Genomic DNA, 22,145 nt, shown 5'->3' on the forward strand with positions numbered 1-22,145 from the left:
AAACTATATTTGTACTTAACATGCAAGGATTTTAAAAATTGCGACATTACTTATCAACTGATAAAATGACTTGTGCACAAATGCTATTATTATTATTATTTAATAATATTATAAGAAATGTAGAGCTATTTTAATACATTTTCAGTTCAGTTAGGGTCATATTCCAATGTCCTGAAGACAAGTAATTTCAAAGTGAGTTTTCATGAATAAGGACTTGAGTAATAACTTAGACCCCAATCCTACAAACTGATCTGCACAGATGGACTTCTGAAGTCCCTGGGTCACCACACAGATACAAGAGTCCGCCTACACCCATCTACTTGCAGGATCTGGCTCTTCATACGGACTTCAAGATTTTACTTGAGAACTGTAATGTTTTTGTAAGCATTATTTCACCTGTCTGAAAGCTTGGTTGACTACAAGCATTCAGTAGATGAATATTTTCACCCACTACAGAAAAATCAAGGCTTTGTTAAATTACAAGCCTCTAATGATTCTTTTCAAGAAACATTTCAGGCATGCAGCAATAAGGCTGCATTTATGTCTGACATTTACAAAAAAATTATTCTTTAAGGCCTCAATTCAACAAAGTAGTTAAACTTAACTTTAAGCGTTCTTATTCAGCGAAGTACTTAAGCATGTGCATAACTTTAAGCACGATAAAAATCAATGGAACTTAAGCTCATAAGCTTAAATTTAAGTGTGTACTTTAACTAATGGAAATGGAAAAAAAATAATCCTAATCAAAGTCTGTATGAAAAAGAAATAAATGTTATCATTAGGGACCAGTGAATTAGCTATATAGGAACCAGCCAAAATCGTCACCCAAAATGTGCACTGAGCCCAAACCAAGCCTTTTAAGAGAAATTATAATTATAATTTTTCATATGCCATTCCATCTCCTCTTTCTGACCATAAGCACACGACAGGATGAAATACTTTTAGTATTTTTGAGCCAGTTGGAATTGGGAAGTACCAGAAAATCTATGAGAGACTTTTATTATTTTTCCAAATAAAGAGCCAAACTCTGATTACTTTTCTCATACATGGAGACCCACAGAAGTATTGGCGCCTTCCGACATAGTCGACATACGAGAGTCAGTTTGTTTCAGCACATCTTCTTGTATGAATGTAAACCAGTGAGGAATCCGCAGATGCGTCCCGCACGTCAGGCAGACATGGCCACATGTTCATGCCAGAGCCTGCTTTCTTTGCTCACATTTCTCTTTAGCTTTTTCTGTTCTGCTATTCTACATAGGTTTAGCCACAGACCAACAGGTCTGCGGCCAACCTGACCTGTCAGCAGCAGCAGCTTCCCATGTGCTTGGGTCGAAGCGCCCAGCTTTTAGGTGAGCTTTGAGAGTGTCCTTGTATCATTTTCATTGGCCTTCCACCGTATGTGCTTCCATTTTTAATTGGGAAGTTGCGTATCATCCATACATACAAGGTGACCAGACCAACGAAGTTGAGCCTGTATGATTAGGGATTTAACTCTCGTCATACAGCACTGGTCCAGGACTCCAGTGTTTGGTATCCTATCCAACCACTTGATGTTACAGATGAGACACAGACAATGCATGTGAAAATCTTCTAGTTGCTTCAAGTGCCATTTTTACAGCCATAGAGAAGAGTGCTTAACAGGATTGCATGGTAGGCGTGCATTAATCTTGGTGTGAAGTTGAATGCTTCTCACACACTACAGGCAGTGACAAAATCGACCACAGGCAGAACTGGTTTTAGAAATGCACTGAGTGATTTCTTCATCGATCATGGCATTACGAAAGTGCTGTCAAGATAGCAAAATTTTTCTTATCACATTTAGCAATGTATCATCAATTGCAATTTAGGGGGCAAAAAACATTTTTCCTGGAGCAGGCCAGTAAAACACTTCAGTTTTCTTGAGGCTGATAGAGTCCAAATCTAGATCTAGAAAAGCAGTTGATTAGATGCTAGATGTCTTTGACGGTGTAGGATGGTGTACTAAATTCTGCCATCCTCTCCCCATCCATGATCTTCCCTCCCTGAACAGACACTGCAGTTTAAAATGGGAAAAATCTATTTGCTCCACAGCCATTCATATGGACTTTAAAGGAAGCAGTAATCAAATGCTGAAGGTTTTGAGAACTTATTTACATGACACCACCATCACCATAGCAAATTCCAGACCCAGAGCAGCAGGACTGTTTTTCTATGGATGGCCTTGTCAAGCTGAATTTTCTGTCACATAGAGCAGCTTCCTTTCCAGCCAAGATCCATGGCATTCTGGAGTCTGCATGGCCCAGGAAGCTGTGTACATTTATTTAAAAAACATATCTTTTTGAGAATGTTCCTTTATAATTACGATGTATTTATAAACATTTTAAGAATTTTCTCTTTGTTTCAGAATAGACACACACGCTAGCTGTTAGATGACACAACCTCAACAGTGATATAAGGGAGGAAACTTTCCTACATAGTTGTAAAAACTAAACTAAATTCATTTTTATGAAACAATTATTTATAATTAACATACCAGAAAAAAGAGGGAGAAGAAAAGATAATAAAATATGATGGATTACAAATGTAGGGCCTGATTCCCTGTTGCATTACTCCAGTTTTACACCAAAGTAACTCTTCTCAAAAGCTATGCATTTAAAGACAGAGACCCCATTTTAAACTACTTTTGTTAGATGGAACAATCCATCCCAGTAATTCACAGTGATAGTGTCTGGTAAATTAAAATGATATACATAGGATGTACAGATTAGAGGTTCTCAAACTGTGGTCCGCGAATAGTTCCCTCTAAGGTGCACACCTGGGCAGCCGCACATGAGAGAATGAAGGGCCACCCACCCAAATAGGTGCCTGGACCCTGGAGAAGATGCACATGTAAGGTGAGGTGGTGGCCTTGGGGGAAATAGGAGCCAGGTGGGAGGGGGCAGTGGGGTAAGAAGAGGGGGTCAGGGAATTTGGGACATGAAGGTCTGCGGCGGCTAGAGAAAGAGGTGACTTTCACCAGCCCCAGGGCTGCAGCTGCCAGGGAGAGACTACCCTCCTTCCCAGCCTCAGCAGCTCTGGCTGCTGAGGCGGGGGAGAGACCCCCCTCCTTCCCGGCCCTAGCTATGGGACTTCTGAGGCGGGGGAGAGAGGAAACATCCATTGCATTAGAAAGGTAAGAATATTGATATTAAAATATGAGTTGTGTGCTTTTATTTGTAGAACAAAAAAAATAAATTATTAAGCGTTTTTTTTAAATAGCACTTTTATCCAAAGCACTTTACAATAGTTAGCTAATGGTACAAACAACATCTGGAAAGATCATTAAGTGGTCCGCCGAGACCCTCAGCAATTTTCAAGTGGTCTGCGAAAAAAGAAGTTTGAGAACCACTGGTATAGATTGAAATGATTCTCATTAAAAACAAAATGATAATGGAAAAACAGGTTAATCACCACCATGGCAAATTAACTATATATGGTTAGGACTGATGTACTAGATGATTAATTTGATCAGTCTTCATTTTCAGACATGTTGATAAGATAATTTAAAGGGTAAAAACAGACCACTTTTGCACTTCTCTGCACACGGAACACCCACTAACGTCAGTGGTGGATTGAAGGACAAAGCCCATAGCTATTAGTAATTATGCTAATCAGTACGTATACTGTATCATTTTGCATCTTCCATGCTAAATCACAAACAAGACAAATCTGTTGTATGTTTCCATATAAAATGTACTGGATATTTTATATCCACCATCACAACAAAGGCATTGCCTTTGACCATTTCTAGAGGAACTACGAACAAAGAAGCAATGTTTCCCGTGAATAAGTGGCTTTATTCAATATGATTTCTGTATCAGCTGAGGTAACGTGATTTTTTACTTTTCATCAGAAGGCTTTAGAAATTCTGCTGTGAGTCAGCTTTAAAAGGATCAATGGGGAAAAAAGGATGGTCAGAGACAACTGACTACTCAGAGACTGAACTGACCAAGAATCAGGACACAACACCCAAACAGCTCTTCTGTGCTACCTCGGATTTAGTGAACAGTTGCCCAATTATTTACTGTCGCAGCTAAAGACATGGTCAACAGCAGCATTTGCAAGGCACACAAGATACCTTGGTTTCAACTGTTAAAGCGATCAAGTTCTTGTTTATGTAAGGTCTTCCACAACTGTGGTCTATCCTGGCTATATAAAAAGGTGAAGATCAAAACTTTGCAGTTACACTTTAACAGGACTTATTTTTCGATTCCTCTTTTTTCTAAATCAAATAGCCAGAATTTCTTAATGATACGGCATCATATGATTCCATGCCTTCCAAGAGAGGCAATGAATTTTCTACAGCTGACTCTGCTAGTTACAGTATTCAACAGCTGGGGCATAGATAATTTGGCACCCTGATAACGTCCCAAATGAACACAAGCATATTCTGTAAGCAAAAAAAGAATGTTTGAATTAAAGTGATTAAAACTCTTCACCTTGAAAAAGCAAAAATGGAAGTTATTACCTTCTCTGTTAGGTTTTTTTAAAAAAATCAACAAATGCAGTTTCTTTCAAAGTTTTGTGAAATGGCACTCCCTGTTTAAAGCATATATTGCAGCCATTCTTTTCTGATTAGATCAGCTCCCATAGCAAGTCATCAGGATAACAATCACTGTAGTGAAGTCATACTACTGGGACTCTGATGGGAAATCATAACCGGCTTGAAAACACATTGGAAAATAATGTATTTTCCAGTTTTTCAATGTTTCATCATTAAAACAAGCTAAAATCTTTACCGTTTTTCCTAGTGATTGAATGTAACAAGCTGCCAAGTACAGTATATTGATGAGCTAAGTACACCACCAAAAAATGAAAGCAAAAGAAACTGGATGCTTACTAAAACATTTTAAGGAGTTTTCCATATTTTAAAATACAATGTGAATGTGCCCAATCCCCCTCCCCACAGATAAGGTAGCAAACTTCAACAATTACAGAATACACTAAAAAAATAAATAGGTAGCCCCACCTTGTAGCTCTTTGTCAGGCAAAACTACCATTGAAATCAGGGGACTTAGGTCGGTAGGATCAAGCCCTAAAATAATATATCCATTATGAATTGTCCTGGGTTTATCAAGTGACTATATAAACTAGACTGAAACCTACAGATCTGTCTCTGGAAGCAAATTTGGTGGGGTTTTTTTGCTGTTGTTGTTTTTTAAAATTAATTTAAATCTGTTCAGCTAAATTTTAAATCACAGCAGCAAAAAATAAATACACTTGAAGGTTTTCAACACTTTTGATCTGATAATCTGAACACAGCCTGCCTGCTTTAAAAATCAACATTTGGAAAAAAAATTAGTCAGAAATGTGTATAAATCACTTTTGATGATGAAAAAATAGAGTGGAACCAACATTTCCTTTTTTAAAGGATCTAAAAAACATAATTTCTCATTTAAAATGTTCTAATGAATTTTATTACAGAAATAGCGTACATGCTCCCTAGATACATTGACACAATAGACACAAAGGAGTCATTTGTCAATAGTGTTAATGATACATGATCTACAACTGAATCAGGCACTCTCAGACCTGATAAATCTCATTTGAAGATAATTAATTTTTGTTTTTAATTTTGCCATTAACAATCAGGATAGAATAAAATTAACACATCTTCAAATAAAACTGCTTTAACTATGCCACTCCCATTAAAGACAGGTTTCAGAGTAACAGCCGAGTTAGTCTGTATTCGCAAAAAGAAAAGGAGTACTTGTGGCACCTTAGAGACTAACCAATTTATTTGAGCATGAGCTTTCGTGGCTGTAGCTCACGAAAGCTCATGCTCAAATAAATTGGTTAGTCTCTAAGGTGCCACAAGTACTCCTTTTCTTTTTACTCCCATTAAACTAAGTGGGAATTCAGTAGCTAACACCCGTACAACTTTTTGGAAATTTATTGTTGGATATCTTAAAATCACAAAGTCAAGACTTTCTGATATAAAACTGAAACCACCTAGCCCATCAGGGCCCGAGGTATTGCAAAAGCATTCCAAACAGCAAATACCAAATATGTTGCAATGTACACACAGGGACTATTTTCAGGATGAAGATTCAGTATGTTTAATTCCATCTCTTGTTAAAAACTAGATCAAAGTAATGTTTAAGATCTGATCTTAATTAAGGTTTAATATTAACAATGCACTAAAATATAAAATAATGAATTGTGTCCTATGTACCTCTTCCATACCATCAAGGATAAGAAAATAATACAAGCAACATTTCTAATAGAATAAAATGAATTGTCTATATCTTATGTACATTAGAAAGATCTTTCTTCCTGTACTAAATGAAAAAGCTTCATAATGTTGCACGAAGCAGTCGTTCTTACATAATTATAGAAAAGAACAACATATATTAGAGCTTTAAGCACAAAAGGATCTTTCAAAAAACGGTGTGGTGCGTTTTACTGGATTTATTAGGACCATAGGATACAGTTTTATTTACTAGTTCTCACCCCAGACAAGCATCAGTCAGTAGAGTCTTAGAATAATCTCATTGAAATGTCAGTGGTGTCCTCACACTCAGCAAGAAAAGGACAGGTTTCACTTAAGAGCTTTAGTGAAAGAAATCAACAGACTGCTCCATAAGAAATGACCCGCTCCAGGAGGCAATGGATCTTGTCTAAGGACGTTTCAGTACCTTCAACTTCAAACTCTTGTTGGTAGGGGACTGGAATAGCACATATACAGAGGATCTGATTCTGACCCTTGTTTACTTGCAACCACCAGTGCTATTTAAAGTAAGCCCTACACTATTAGCATATACCCAATAAACCCATGGCCCATGCTGCAGCGCTAATCTACTGTACCTTTGTATCTCTCCAGGACATCTTCGTAAGCCTGTAGGTACTCCTGTTCTTCGGTATAGTGGTAAGCACCAGGCGAGAGGTAACCAGCCATGGCTAGAGGGTAACACTGACCAGTTCACTCCAAGGCTGCAGACAGCACGAAGCCTTGGGAACTGCAAAAAAAAAAGGCTAGGGGGAGGAAGGAGGGGTGCTGTGCAAGCTGGCCGAGGAAACGCCCATGCCCCCTCCCGAGCGGTGTGTGAGCATGTGTGTGGCTCCAATAGCAAGGGCTTCCTCTCGGATTTCATTAGCAGCAAATCCCTGCGCTCGGCTAACGGCCTGAGAGCAGGAAGGCAGCCAGAGCTGCAGCAGCTCCAGGACACCATGGGCGCCACAGCCCGGCCACGGAGGTGACCTCCGGATCCTTCTTCACGAAGACATTTCTACCCCTCTTGATAGTTAAATCGCTCCTGGGTGATCACGCAGGGCCCGATTCTGCTGCTGGCCCCGTTTGTGCAAGTGCACTGAGGGTTTTGCCGGAATGAGAACTGCAGCAGGAGCCCTTCCCGGAGATTGCTCCGTGTGCCCTCCCTTCCCCGGGCGTCTGGCTCCCTGTCTGGCTCTGGTTTAGCTGTCGTGTTGTGCTTGGCTCGGCGGCCCTGGCCCGGCTTTTCTCTCCAAAGCTCAGTAGGGTGCCGCTAAGAACCCGCCAGCTGCCCGGGGTCCCTCCCTCCGCGCACCCTTCTCGGGCCAGGACCTTTCCCTTGTCTCGGTTTCCGTACAAACCCCCGGGAAGCCGCTTTCCCCCTCCGCCCCAGCCCGGACAGCAGCAAGCTGCCACCTCCGCCCGCACCTCTGCTCTGCCAGAGGGCCCCGTCCCCCGAGACGTGCCACGCCGGGGTGGGGGGGGTTTCTATTTTGAACCACCGTGGGCTGCGCAGGACTAGAGAGGCTGGCACAGCCCGCGATGCCTCCCCCGCCGCAGCGCCGGGGGAGGGGGAATCCCGCGGGCCGGGACCCCCCGGGTTAGGGATGCTCAGCAGCAGCGCCCATTTCCCCCTACGGCCCGGGGGACTGCGGGGCCAGGGGCTCGCTGCTGCTGCAGCAGGTGTCCCCGCCGCTCACACGCGCCGCCGTGTCAGGGAGCGCCAACTGCGCCTGCGCCTCCGGCCGGCCTCCCTCTCCCCAAGCCCCGGATCCTCGCGCCTGTCCGCGCGGGCTGGGCCCTTCTGCCCTGCCCATTGCAAAGCCTCACGGGGGCGTCGGCGCCGCGCCGCATCCCGGGCTCCCTGACCCCGCCGTGCAACACCCCCGACACGCACGCGGCTTTCCCGGCCCCTAGTGAGCGGCGCAAGACCCAGGCTCCAGACCGCCCCCTGCCTCGCAGAAATGTACAGCCGGGCTCGGCAGCTGGTGTCTAAACCATCCCCCCTCGCCATCAACTCAGAGCCCGTAGTCCGGCCCTACCCCCTGCTGCCTCCCTCACCCAGGCCGAGCGCAAGCCCCTGGGTGCTCTGCCCCCATGGCCGGGGGGGGGGGGGGGACAGCCGCGTGGTAGGGCGTAGTCGGTTGAATTTCCGAGGACTCCTATGAGACCCACGCGGATGCCTGTCTGTCTGCACGATTCCCAGCTCCCTGCTGCCTGCCTCTCCCATCTCCGGGTACCAGCAGCAGGGATCCTACGAGACCTCTCCGCCAGACACAAGGTCTGGAGAAACCTTGGCTCTGCACTGTGCCGGTGCAAATGAAGACAGAGCAGTTTTTCACACTACACCGGCTAAGGGCAGCGATTACCCAGCGGGATGGGGAGGAAAGACCTTTGGCTGCTATACCAACCATCCCCACACAGGGTCCGAGACCCTGCATCCTCACAATCGCCCCATTAGGTGAAAACATCTTTGAAATAAACCCCGAAGAGGGAAGGGATGACAGACAAAAAAACAACCTCTGTGGATAACACAGATGGCCACTGCCTTTCCCCAGAATTAATTTACACGGTGTTGTCAATTTTCAGCTGGGGAGAACAAGGCATCTGCCCTGTTTCAATACCATTTGTTGCCACTGTAAGTGACCATCTACATATCAGAACACATTAGTGCCTCTCCTACATTATTCAATCGAGGGGCTCCTAAGCGGCACGGCCCCCAATGTGCCTACATGGACAAAGAGCTGTTCTACACAGACACTGTTTCCACATACAACGCCTAAAAGCATATTTAGAGCCCAGCTGGATGATCCCAGCCTCTCCATTGATTTAATGTGGCCTCTCTGCCATTAAGATACAAAAGACAATTAAGTGTGCCTGTGTGTACACCGATCAAGATGTAGACACAATGTGAAATCAGAGTTATTGCGAATGAGCCGCTCACTGCTAATGCGTTCTCACATGAAAGTTTAATGGGCGCACCTGCACATTTTTCATCCTTTTTTTCCCCTTTCCCACAAGCATTAATTCACCCAACCGGAAAACATGGCCAAATAGCTCAGTCACTTCTCCACGGCCCTGCAGGATTTTTAAAGGCTATATTCACAATTCCAATGAACAACCCCCCTCGGCATAAATAATTGACATGATCTCTTTCATGCAAGCCCACGTTGTGGGCACATGTGGGTCTCACTGGCTGCCTAGAGCCTGGTCTTACCGGCTATCCTAAGCACTGCTCTCTCGGCTGGGTCCAGCACGGAGCCGCCTTGAATTTTCCGCTTGGATCTCTCATGTTTCGGCAGGTTCCAGGGCAGCGTGTCCCCTGGTGCCGGAGATACGGAGCCAGATTTCTGGCTGAAATCATCTTCATCCGAGAAATCCGCAGAGGAAGACATGGAGCATCGGTAGGAGGCGTTTCCGGAGCTCTACAGAAAGAGAGATACACAGAAACTGCATGGATATACAACATATAGTGTGGTCGCCAGACAGCCAGCCCAGTCCGCCTGGAGTGTTTTACGAACACCCCACAGAGAAATAAAAATACTGAACAAAATAGGTCGCTCACCATCGTTGTATATTTATATGGGTATGTGTGTGTAACTCCACAGATGGTACTCCCAAAATATCCTGATTTAGTGACACTGCATTTAGGAGGGTTTATGCGGAAGAAGTGTGGCCTGCGGTCAGGCAACCAGCTCACAAATGATCTCGGACTTGCCCAACAATAAACCCAGCAGCAACAAAAAGCTTCCCGGTTACAAACTGATAGCATTTGGCTCCCCCGCCAGGCCAAGGAAAAGATTTACCATCACCAGGCTGCTGGTTAAATCATTAATGTAACTCTGTCTAAAAAAAAAACCCCACCAACAAACGCAGGATGCTGAGCCTTTGTTACTGCAAGTAGGTTTCCGAAACCACACCCTGGTAAGTCCCCTGTACCCGCGATCTTCCGGGACTCCCTTTTCTAGCCCTAGTTTTCTAATCAGAGTAGCCAATTCCCAGAGAAAATGCATTGATTAGGAGGGAAGGAGAGAGGATGTGTGTTTCTCCGAACGGCCTCGTCTCCAATCACTGGGTGCACAAATGGCGGTTTTCAGCAGCTCTTCGCTGAGACAGCTTCAGTAAACAAACGTTTGATCTCCGTTTATATCCTTTATGCCTGTTTATCTTTTCTAATAAACAGAGTAGACAGCAGCTACGCAGAACCGGATCACTGCCGGGAATAAAAATGATGCAGTGCAGGGACATGAACCGGCGGTGCCATTTCTGGATTCCCTACCCTGTTAGAGGAAGTGGGAAAATGAGATGCTTAAATGGTGGCAGTTTAGTCTACACTTGGTGATTTGGTAAACAAATCTTCAGGATCGACCCTCGCACACAAGTGCTGGGGAGCTGTTGCGGGATCGTGTGCCTTCCTATTTGTTTCTCTGCATTTCCTGCTTGAGGATGTTTGGGGCTTTGCCAGTGCACCTGGTTGGAAAACAATGGCTATACTTGCTGATTCAAGATGGAGATTTACAATAGTCCTTGCGTTGTGTAATCTGGCTCCAACCCAGGGTATGATTTTAGTGGCAGTAATTTTTAGTGGCATGTTATTCTCAATCTGGTTTGTTATATATTAGTATTCTTTATTTTGTAGAGTCCATTTTCAGCCCTTCTAGACTCCACTGTTTCTTGGATCAGGAAACTGTGACGATATAAATGCCTGCTAATATTTTCAACTTGGGGTTTTTTTGGACACCTGCCTCCTCTAGAAGGGCTTGAGATGTGCCCCTATTGAATTAAAACATAATTTATTGCGGCTCAATTATTATTGGTGATAATTTTTCTTTCACGTTCTGAAATGTTTTTCGATGGTTTTCACTGTAATCATGCATTGGTTGACGAGATATATTATTATTAGATTGGCATTTTAGGTATCTTTTAAAAATCAAAACTGCACAACCCAGAATCATAAATGATTGAATAATGCAATGAAAATTTTATGCTACAGCCTAAACTGCAATCCTACACAGTTAAATAATCCTTTTAATAAAGGGTGAACAAACATCAGTGGGTGATCATATTCAAGTGTACTCTAGTTCCCTTTTCTATCATTGTACAGGTCCATCTGTTAACTTACAGAAAAAATACTGAATTCAAAACAATAATTTTGAACAGTTCTCTCACTAAATTCTTACATTGTTCACCAAAACATGATGGTGTAAGAGATTGAACAGTGCTGGGAGTCAGAAAGCTTCAAAGATCTAATCAGAGCTATGATTCTCTGTCTAACTGGTGTTGGTGCAGGGGAAATCCTGTAGTACTGATGGAAAATGGAATTCTTCCCAAAAGGACACAGAGTAGAGGTACGGGTGCCCTACCCCTACCGTTTATGTGCACCCCTTGCAGGGGTAAGGAGGTTTAGTCAATTCCTGGCAGACAAGAGGTTTAATAGATAATGTTGTGTCCACATGAGTTCAGTTTCTCCTGGCCTGACCTTAGCTTCAAAGACTTTTCTGAAACTAACAAGAAAAGAAGTCCTCAAGGGCCTCAGCTCCATGGTTTCCAACTAGCCACGTCCATCATGCATGGGGTCCATATATCCCATTCCCCCTACACACATTGGGCCTTCACCAGTTTCTGCAGCGGTTTCAGCTTCCTCACACAGCTATGGAGAAGGGGAGAGGATTGACCCCAGGCTGGATAGACTTAAATCACCTATTTTAATAATTAATTAAATCAAAAAGCAGGAAATCTTGATTTTGATCTTTGATTGTAATCATATTGTACATTTGTACTTTTTAGTTATATTGCAAATGAAAGGTTGATTCTCATTGGTTGCTAACCACTAAAACATGTCGATTTGCAACTAAATATAACATTTACACTAAATTTGGTACTTCTCTTTGATAACCAGGAGGATAAACATTTATTTAAGGTTTCAAGAGTAGCAGCCATGTTAGTCTGTATTCGCAAAAAGAAAAGGAGTACTTGTGGCACCTTAGAGACTAACAAATTTATCTGAGCTACAGCTCACTTCATCAGCATTTATTCAGATACTTAATTTTTACATTTTGATGATGTTACAAAATGGTGAATGATTAATTTTTTGTGTCCCAGATGACAATTATTGTCTGTAATTTTTGTCAAGTTTTATTTGGCTAGAAATTCAAATTCAGTTTAAATTGCTGTTTTTGTGCACTTTAATTTTTAAATTAAATAAACTATCCTAAATGTGCTGAATATATAAACTTTTTTTCTCAGAATATGATTTGCGTTTAAACCTGAGTTATTAACCAAAGGAAATATTATCTGTAATTAGTGAATTGAAAAGATTGTTTCTGGTCACCATGTGCTTCAAGATTTTAGAACTAGTATATCTCATCCTCTCATAGACTGGAAGAGGAAAACAAGCTTTCCCGCTTTCTCAACTTCCAATTGGTTTCTCAACTATGAAAGGGGAACTACACAAAAATGGGGAAGCTAGTTAAACAGAAATTAAACGGAACAGTACAAGAGTGAAATGCCTGCAAACTGCACAGAAACTATTTGAAAATACCATAACAGAGTCACCAACTAAATTTATACCTCAAATTAAAAAAAACAGTAAGAAGATTTTTTAAAATGCCACCATAACTAAATAAAAGAGTAGAAGAAGCAGTGAGAAGGCAAAAAGGCATCCTTTAAAAATTGGAAGTCAAATCATACCGAGGACAATAGAAAGGAGCATAAATTCTGGCAAGTCAAGTGTAAAAGCATAATTATCCAGGCCAAAAAAAGTATTTGAAAAGCTATTAGCAAAAAACAACAAAAACTAACAACAACAGTTTATTTAAAATATGCCAGAAGCAGGAAGCCTCTCAAACAATCAGTGGACCCACTGCACCCTCAAGGAACATTCAAGGAAGATAAGGCCATTGCAGAGAAAGTAAATTAATTCTTAACATCACTCTTCACTGCAGAGGATGTGAGGGAGATTCCCACACCTGAGCCATTCTTTTTAGGTGACAAATCTGAGGAACTGTCCCAGACTGAAGTGCCAGTAGAGGACATTTTGGAACAAATTGATAAATTAAGCAGTAATATGTCACTAGGACCAGATGATATTCACCCACGAGTTCTGAAGGAGCTCAAATATGAAATTGCAGAACTACTAACTGCGAACTACTATTGTATAAATCAGAGGACTGGAGGATAGCTAATATAACACAATTTTTTTTAAAGGCTCCAGATGCAATCCTGCCAATTACAGGCTGGTAAACCTAATTTCAGTACCAAGCAAATTGGTTGAAACTATAGTAAAGAACAGAATTATCAGACACATAGATTAACATGATATGTTGACAAAGAGTCAATATGGCTTTTGTAAAGGGAAATCATGCCTCACCGATCTATTACAAGCAGCAAAGAGTCCTGTGGCACCACAGGACTCTTTGCCGCTTTTACAGATCCAGACTAACACGGCTACCCCTCTGATACAATCTATTACAGTTCTTCAAGGGGCTAACAGGCATGTGGACAAGGGTCATCCAGTTGATACAGTGTACCTGGTCTTTCAGAAAGTCTCTGACAAGGTCCCACACCAAAGGCTCTTAAGCAAAGTAATGAGTCATGGGATAAGAGGGAAGGTCCTCTCATGGATCAGTAACTGGTTAAAAGATTGGAAACAAAGGGTAGGAATAAACGGCTAATTTCCATAATGGTGAGAGGTAAATAGTGGGGTCCCCCAAGGATCTGTATTGGGGTCAGTGCTGTTCAGCATATTCATAAATGATCTGGAAAAGGGGTGCAGATAGTACAAAATTACTAGGGCTGTAAATTAATTTCAGTTAATTCAAGCAATTAACTCAAAACAAATTAACCTGATTTAAAAATTAATCACAGTTTTAATCACACTGTTAAACAATAACAGAATGCCATTTATTTAAATATTTTGGATGTTTTTATGTGTTCAAATATATTGATTTCAATTACAACACACAATACAAAGTGTACAGTGCTGACTTTATATTATTATTTTATTACAACTATTTGCACTGTAAAAATGATAAAAGAAATAGTATTTTTCAATTCACCTCATACAAGTGCTGTAATGCAATCTCTTTATTGTGAAAGTGCAACTTACAAATTTAGATTTTGCTGTTGTTACATAACTGCACTCAAAAACAAAACAATGTAAAACTTTAGAGCCTACAGGTCCACTCAGTGCTGGATATACTAAACATTCATATGCCCCTTAATGCTTCAGCCATCATTCCAGAGGACATGCTTCCATCCTGACGATGCTCATCAGAAAAACAATGCGTTAATAAAATTTGTGACTGAACTTGGGGAAGAATTGTATGTTTCCTGCTCCGTGGTTTTACCTGCATTCTGCCATATATTTTGTGTTACGGGAGTCTCAGATGACAACCCAGCATAGGTCGTTTGATTTCAGACACTTTCATTAAAGATCTGACAAAACACAAAGAAGGTACCAATATGGGATGACTAAAGATAGCTACAGCACTCGACCCAAGGTTTAAGCATCTCTAGTGCCTTCCAAAATCTGAAAGGGATGAGGTGTGAAATATGCTGTCAGAAGTCTTAAAAGAGCAACACTCCAATTCAGAAACTATAGAACCTGAACCACTAAAAAAGAAAATCAACCTTCTGTTGCTGACATCTGGCTGAGATAATGAAAATGAACACGCATCAGTCCACACTGCTTTGGATCATTATCGAGCATCATCCATCATCAGCATGGAAGCACGTCCTCTGGAATGGTGGTCGAAGCATGAAGGGGCATACATAAATACCTTGCAACGCCAGCTACAGCAATGCCATGTGAACGCCTAGTCTCACTTTCAGGTGACATTGTAAATAAACAGGCAGCATTAACTCCTGTAAATGTAAACAAACTTGTTTGTCTTAACGATTGGCTGAACATGAAGTAGGACTGAGTGGGCTTGTGGACTCTAAAGTTTTACATTGTTTTATTTTTGAGTGCAGTATTATGTAAAACAAATTAATTCTACATTTGTAAGTTGCACTTTCACGATAAAGAGATTGCACGACAATACTTGTATGAGGTGAACTGAAAAATACTATTTCTTTTATTTATCTTTTTTACAGTTATTTGTAATCAAAAATAATAATATAAAGTGAGCACTGTACACTGAAGACAGAGGATGACCCTGAGCCACAGGTATACCTTAAGGGGAGTGTAGGAAACAGCGCAGGGACAGTAGACTATGTCTAGCTGTCGTTGCAGGAATCCAGGTCAGCACGTTTCGGCTAAATCCCCGCTGACCCAGTGGCAGAACAGTCTGCCACTGTAAGGGCCTTGTGCTGGGTCCTGGTGTAGTAGGCTGGGCCCAGATTCACCTATTCCTCTGCTGCCAATCCCACTTTTGGGGTGGCAGCCTCCCCACTCTAGGCCAAGAGGCATACGTTTGTCTGCTGTCCGCAAGAGATAGAACATCATGATAAAGAGACTGGACTATAGTACTTGTGTTTTTCAATTCATTTCATACTGTTTTACCTTTTTTACGTGCAAATATTTGAATTCAAAAATAATATGAAGTCAGCACTGTACACTTAGAATTCTGTGTTGTAATTGAAATCAATATATTTGAAAATGTAGGAAACATCCAAAAATACTTAAATGAATGGTATTCTATTATTGTTTAACCGCGCAATTAAAACTGCGATTAATCGTTTGACAGCCCTAAAAATTACTCAAGATAGTTAACTACAAAACTGCCCGTGAAGAGTTACAAAGGGATCTCACAAAATAGAGTGAACGGGCAACAAAACTGGTTCCAGAAAGTACTTATCAGTGGTTCACAGTCAAGCTGGAAGGGCATATCAAGTAGGGTCCTGCAGGATTGGTCCTGAATCCAGTTCTGTTCAATATCTTCATCAATGATTTAGATAATGGCATACAGACCACACTTATAAAGTTTGCAGACAATACCAAGCAGGGAGGGGTTGCAAGTGCTTTGGAGGATAGGATTAAAATTCAAAATGATCTGGACAAACTGGAGAAATGGTCTTAAGTAAATATGATGAAATTCAATATGGACAAATGCAAAATACTCCACTTAGGAAGGAACAATCAATTACACACAAAAGGGGAAATGACTGCTTAGGAAGGAGTTCTGTGGAAAGGGATCAGGGGGTCACAATAGATCACAAGCTAAATATGAGTCAGCATGTAATACTGTTGCAAAAACAACAAATATCATTCTAGGATGTATTAGCAGGAGCGTTGTAAGCAAGACACAAGAAGTAATTTTTTTGCTCTAGTCTGCACGGATAAGGGCTCAATTGGAGTATTTTGTCCAGTTCTGGGCACCACATTTCAGGAAAGATGTGAACAAACTGGAGAAAGTCCAGAGGAGAGCAACAAAAAATTATTAAAGGTCTAGAAAACATGACTATGAGGAAAGATTGAAAAAACCTGAGTTTGTTTAGTTTGCAGAAGAGAAGACAGAGGGAACATGGTAACAGTTTTCAAGTACATAAAAGGTTTTTAGAAGGAGGAAGGAGAAAAATTTTGGCATTAACCTCTGAGGATAGGACAACAAGCAATGGGGTTTAATTGTGGCATGGGAGGTTTAGACTGGACATTAGGAAAAACTTCCTAACTGTCAGGGTGGTTAAGCACTGGAATAAATTGCTTAGGGAGGTTGTGGAATCTCCATCATTGGAGGTTTTTAAGAGCAGGTTAGACAAATACCTGTCACGCAGAGACGGATTAAGGTCTCCTGGGGCCCTGATCCAGAGCAAGTGGGGGCCTTGGCACCAGAACTGTGGCCTCGTCCCATCCCTTGGGTCTGTGGTCCTGCTCCTATTCTGCCCACTTTCACCTACAGCCCCAGCCCCTTCTACTCCTTCCCCTGCAGCCATGATCCCACCCCGTTCCGCCCCTTCCCCCACTCATTCCTTTCCAGCCCCCATCGCTGCAGCCCCGAGACTAAAGAAGCTCAGCGCCCCCACTGCAACTCCAGGGCTGCAGGAGGGGGAGACTTTTCCGGGTGCCCTAAATTGGCACTGAACCCTGGGCACTGGCCCCATTGGCCCATGTGATAATCCCCCACTGCTGTCAGGGATAGTCTAGAATACTTAGTCCTGCCTTGAGTGCAGGGGACTATACTGGAAGACCTCTTGAGGTCCCTTCCAGTCCTAAATTTCTATGATTCTATGAAAATGGCAGATTAAATTTAATGTTGATAAATGCAAAGTAATGCACACTGGAAAAAATAATCCCAAATTTTCTTACAAAATGATGGGATCTAAATTAGCTATTACCACTTAAGAAGGAGATCTTGGAGTCATCGTTGATAGTTCTCTGAAAACATCTGCTCAGTGTGCAGCAGCAGTCAAAAAAGCTAACAGAATGTTAGGAACCATTAGAAGAGAGAGAGATAATAAGACCAAAAAATACCATAATGCCACTATATAAATCCATGGTATGCCCACACCTTTAACACTGCATTCAGGTCTGGTCGTCCTAGCTCAAAAAAGATTAAAATTGGAAAAGGTACAGAGAAAGGTAACAAAAATGATTAGGGGTGTGGAATAGCTTCCATGTGAGGAGAAATTAAAAAGACTGGGACTGTTCATCTCAGAAAAGAGACAATTAAGGGGGACTATGATAGAGATCTATAAAGTTTCGAATGGTGTGGAAAAAGTTAAGAAGGAAGTGTTATTCACCCCTTTGCATAACACGAGAACCAGGGATCACCCAATGAAATTAGGAGGCAGCAGGTTTAAAACTAACTAGGGCTGTCAATTAACGGATGAAATTAACTTAAAACAAATTACCGCATTTTTTTTTAAACAAGAGTTACTGACACACCTCTGGAGATGGGACTAGGCGGCGGCCCGGTGGGGAGGGAGGCACTGGTTGTGGCAGCCAGCAGGAGGCAGCCAGACACAAGAGACTCCATAATATGCAGACCAGATGCGCTCCCTCCCCCCACAATGATCTATATGAGGGGAGGGGTAAGGGCAATAGCCAGCAGGCACAAGGTCGCAAAGCAGGGAAAAGGCACTTTAGAACTACTGCCACAGGACCCCATCCCTGGGTGTCTCTAGCCATCTCCCCCTCTTCCTGCTGCACTTATCAATCATGACCCGGTCCTCTAGTCTGTGGGTGATTTGGGAGAGTCAGTTAAAAGCCTTCCAGGGGGGAGAGAGGAGACCAGCCCCCCGCCACCTGCACCATCCCCTCCCTGCTGGACACGGCTGGGCTTAGGTGTGGGTCTGGGGGGCCACCACCCAGGGAGCGCCACTGCTGCCTCTGGGGCAGAGGTGCCTCTTCTCCCACCGCCCTGCTCCATTGCTGCTCTGCCTCCTCCCCTCCCCCGATGGCCCTGGCCAAGTTACTCCAGACCAAGAGTCTGCCTCCTGTCTGCTGCGTAGAGTGGGAGCAGGAGGTGGAAGGGGCTGATGTCAGGGTATTTCCCCCCCCACCCCCCATTTACCCAGTTGCTGCTGAGCTGGGCTCCGGGAACAGGGTGAGTCTGTCTGCTGCTGCTGCTGGCTCAGGAGTGAGTGCTGCTGACACCAGCTGCGGCTGGCTGAAAAGGCGTTCAGGCTCCTGAGTGCTCTGCTTAAAGAGACAGGGCTCCCCTAACACACACTTTCCCCTCCTCCTCACACACACACACACTCATGCCAAACCAGAATTTGAAATGGCACCCCCGGTGAGGCAGGAGTGACCACAGGGCTGCGACATGGCCATGGGTAACAATATGGAGCCCACCTTGAGCTGCAGGCTGAGTGCCAGGCACCATGAGCCACAGCAGAAGTGCAGAAGTAAGGGTGGCAATACACCATATACCATGCCACCCTTACTTCTGGGCTGCTGCTGGCAGCAGCATTGTCTTCAGAGCTGGGTGCCCAGCCAGCACCTGCCGCCCAGCCAGTGCTTAATTTGGACCAGGACTGAGCCCTGCCACCTCTTTCAATACAAATTAAGCACTGGGGGGAGGCAGCAGGGCCTGCAGGTAATGGGGGTTGGAGAACCCCTGCGGACCAGGGGTAACGGAGGGATGGGGAGCCCATGGGTGCCAGGGTAATGGGGGATGCCCATGGCGGCCAGGGGCACCAAAATACAAGTACACCCAGGGTGCCATTTTCCCTAAGGCTGGCCCTGCTGCTGAAGGGGACTGCTCAGGACTCCTGAGAGGGGGAAGTGAGGAGTACCACATAGAGAACAGCGGCCTGGTGAGCTCAGCCTCCCGGCATCAGCCTCTCCTCCCCTGGCACATGCCAAGTCCCTGCAGTAAAATCCACCCTCCCTTGCAGACAAGGGCTCACTCAGCTGAACGGAGTCTACCTAGTTCTCTAAAAGCAGGGAAGCCTGATGAGCCCAGTATCAGAAATCACCCTTCCAGAAGCAGCAGCAGGACACCTCCCTCCTTCTCCTCCTGCACAAGTGATTACTTGCTTTCTCCCTGTCCTTTTCTCCTCCTCCCCAGTCCACCCTTCCTGTCCCCCTGAACAATGAATGCAGATTTCTAAGATGAAACTCTTCCTCTTTGGACAGGAGGTGAGCCTGACAAGCTCAGAAGAAACCCAACCCAACAGGAGCAGCATCAAGAATCCACCCTTCTCCTGCACAACTCACACCTCTCCCAGCTCCAGAATACTGACTTTCTCAGATAAAAATCTTACCCCTTCAAGGAGCCAAGACTCCTGTAAAGGAGACACATACAAAATAGTATATATAAATAATAAAGGCTAATCCAGCAGCAGCAGGGGAAAAAAGCCTCCTGCACAATTCACTCCCCTACTGAATGCTAAAATCCTGAGGTAAAATCTTTCCATATCAACAGCAAAGACACAAATATATATTGATTATATAGAATTTATTGAATTATTCCAGACATTGGCACAGTTCTACTGTGTTCTTGTGCTCCAGAGTGATTAAATATCAGAAAAAGTTAATGGAGCAAAGCAGCAAAAGATCAGGTCTTTTGAATGGGAGGTTTATTTTTAAAAAATTTTCGGATGGTTCTCTGGATAAAAGAACGGTTATCTGTAGCTATTGCAAGGCTGAGTTCCAATACCATCGAAGTACTTCAAGTCTGCAGTATCACCTACGTGCTAAACATGCTTTTGCCTCCAGTTCTTGTGCTACAGATAACCCACCAACAGCAAATGAATCCATCCAGCCGCAACAGAGTACGCTTGCAGAGTTTCAGGATCGCTACAAGCCCATGGATCAAACAAAGTACAACACCTTAACCAATGCTATTGCAAAGTGGATAGCTATGGACTGCAGACCACTCAACATTGTAAATGACAGAGGGCTAAGAGATGTTATTCAAATTGCATCTTCCAATCAGTTATACACCTTGCCCTCTGAAGGAACCATTGCATCACGAATACATGATCTATATAACAACGAGAAGACTACCAAGTTGGAGCTTTTGAAAAATGCACTAGCTGTTGCTTTGACTGGTGATCACTGGACATCCTTGAGCAATCACAGCTATCTTGGAGTCACAGCACACCTGATTGATGCTTCATGGACACTGCAGTCATTCGCTTTAACAGTAATGCATACTGAAGAGAGACATGCTGAATCATGTGCAGAGTGTTTCTTGGATGTTGCAAAAGAATGGAATATTCAGGAAAAAGTAACAACAATTAGTACTGACAGTGCACATAATATGATAGCAGCAGACAACTGTTTGCCTTTTGAACACATGACATGTATCGCTCACAGTCTGCAACGATCCATTACAGTCGCGCTCAGTGATGGTGGTTTTGAAAACATACTGGAAAAATGTAGAAAACTTGTGGGCCATTTCAAACACAGTCCAATAAACAGTACAGAGCTAGGAATACAACAAGCTGCAAAGGGACAGAAACAAGAACCTCTTGTTCAAGATATTTCATCCAGATGGAACTCCACATTGGGTATGGTTCAGCACCTGCTTTGCAATAAAGCTGCTATCACTGCCACATTAGCTCTTCAAAAGCAAAAACTATCAGTGCCAACAAGTAAGGATTTCGAAAAACTGCAAAAGCTAGAAACACTACTTGAGCCCTGCAGGTTTGTGACTGAACTCCTTGGGGGAGAATTGTATGTCTCCTGCTCTGTGGTTCTGCCCGCATTCTGCCATATATTTAGTGTTATGGAAGTCTCAGATGACGACCCAGAATATGTTATTCAGTTTAAGAACACTTTCACTGCAGATCTGATAAAACACAAAGAAGGTACCAATATGAGATTTCTAAAGATAGCTACAGCACTTGACCCAAGGTTTAAGCATCTGAAGTGCCTTCCAAAATCTGAAAGGGATGAGGTTTGGAACATGCTGTCAGAAGTCTTAAAAGAGCAACACTCCAATGCAGAAACTACAGAACCTGAACCACCAAAAAAGAAAATCAACCTTCCATTGGTGGCAGATGATGAAAATGAGCATGCATCAGTCTGCACTGCTTTGGATCGTTATCGAGCAGAACCTGTCATCAGCATGAAAACATGTCCTCTGGAATGGTGGTCGAAGCATGAAGGGGCATACGAACATTTAGCATATTTGGCACGTAAATACCTTGCAACGCCGGCTACAGCAGTGCCATGTGAACGCCTGTTCTCACTTTCAGGTGACATTGTAAATAAGAAGTGGGCAGCATTATCACCCGTAAATGTAAACAAACTTGTTTGTCTTAGCGATTGGCTGAACAAGAAGTAGGACTTGGTGGACTTGTAGGCTCTAAAGTTTTACATTGTTTTATTTTTGAGTGTAGTTATGTAAAAAAAAAATTATACATTTTCGCAATAAAGAGATTGCACTACAGTACTTATATGAGGTGAATTGAAAAACACTACTTCTTTTGTTTATCTTTTTTACAGTGCAAATATTTGTAATCAAAAATAGTAATATAAAGTAAGCACTGTACACTTTGTATTCTGTGTTGTAACTGAAAT

At 42.9% G+C, this 22,145-nt stretch overlaps 2 protein-coding genes across 6 annotated transcripts in view; one reads left to right on the forward strand and one right to left on the reverse strand.

The window, feature by feature from the left end:
- The window catches only part of DST (dystonin), a 468,940-nt gene that overhangs the window by 387,232 nt on the left and 59,563 nt on the right, over positions 1 to 22,145 (reverse strand). For 3 of the 5 annotated variants that reach the window (XM_077811599.1, XM_077811597.1, XM_077811596.1), the window contains exon 1: positions 6,826 to 6,916. In XM_077811599.1, the coding sequence (XP_077667725.1) occupies positions 6,826 to 6,916 (91 nt within the window). Of the gene's footprint in view, positions 1 to 6,825; positions 6,917 to 9,446; positions 9,655 to 22,145 lie in introns of those variants that run through there. The other 2 variants (XM_077811595.1, XM_077811594.1) reach the window with 1 other exon arrangement.
- On the forward strand, positions 20,152 to 21,909 carry LOC144262456 (E3 SUMO-protein ligase ZBED1-like). The gene has a single exon (XM_077812207.1). It carries the CDS (start codon positions 20,152 to 20,154, stop codon positions 21,907 to 21,909), a length of 1,758 nt encoding a protein of 585 aa, XP_077668333.1.

Source organism: Eretmochelys imbricata, chromosome 3 (genome assembly GCF_965152235.1).
Source record: "Eretmochelys imbricata isolate rEreImb1 chromosome 3, rEreImb1.hap1, whole genome shotgun sequence".
NCBI classification, from domain to species: Eukaryota; Metazoa; Chordata; order Testudines; family Cheloniidae; genus Eretmochelys; species Eretmochelys imbricata.

Bases quoted from the DNA above. Each gene is read 5' to 3' on its own strand.
- LOC144262456 (XM_077812207.1), top strand. From the start codon at position 20,152: ATGGAGCAAAGCAGCAAAAGATCAGGTCTTTTGAATGGGAGGTTTATT.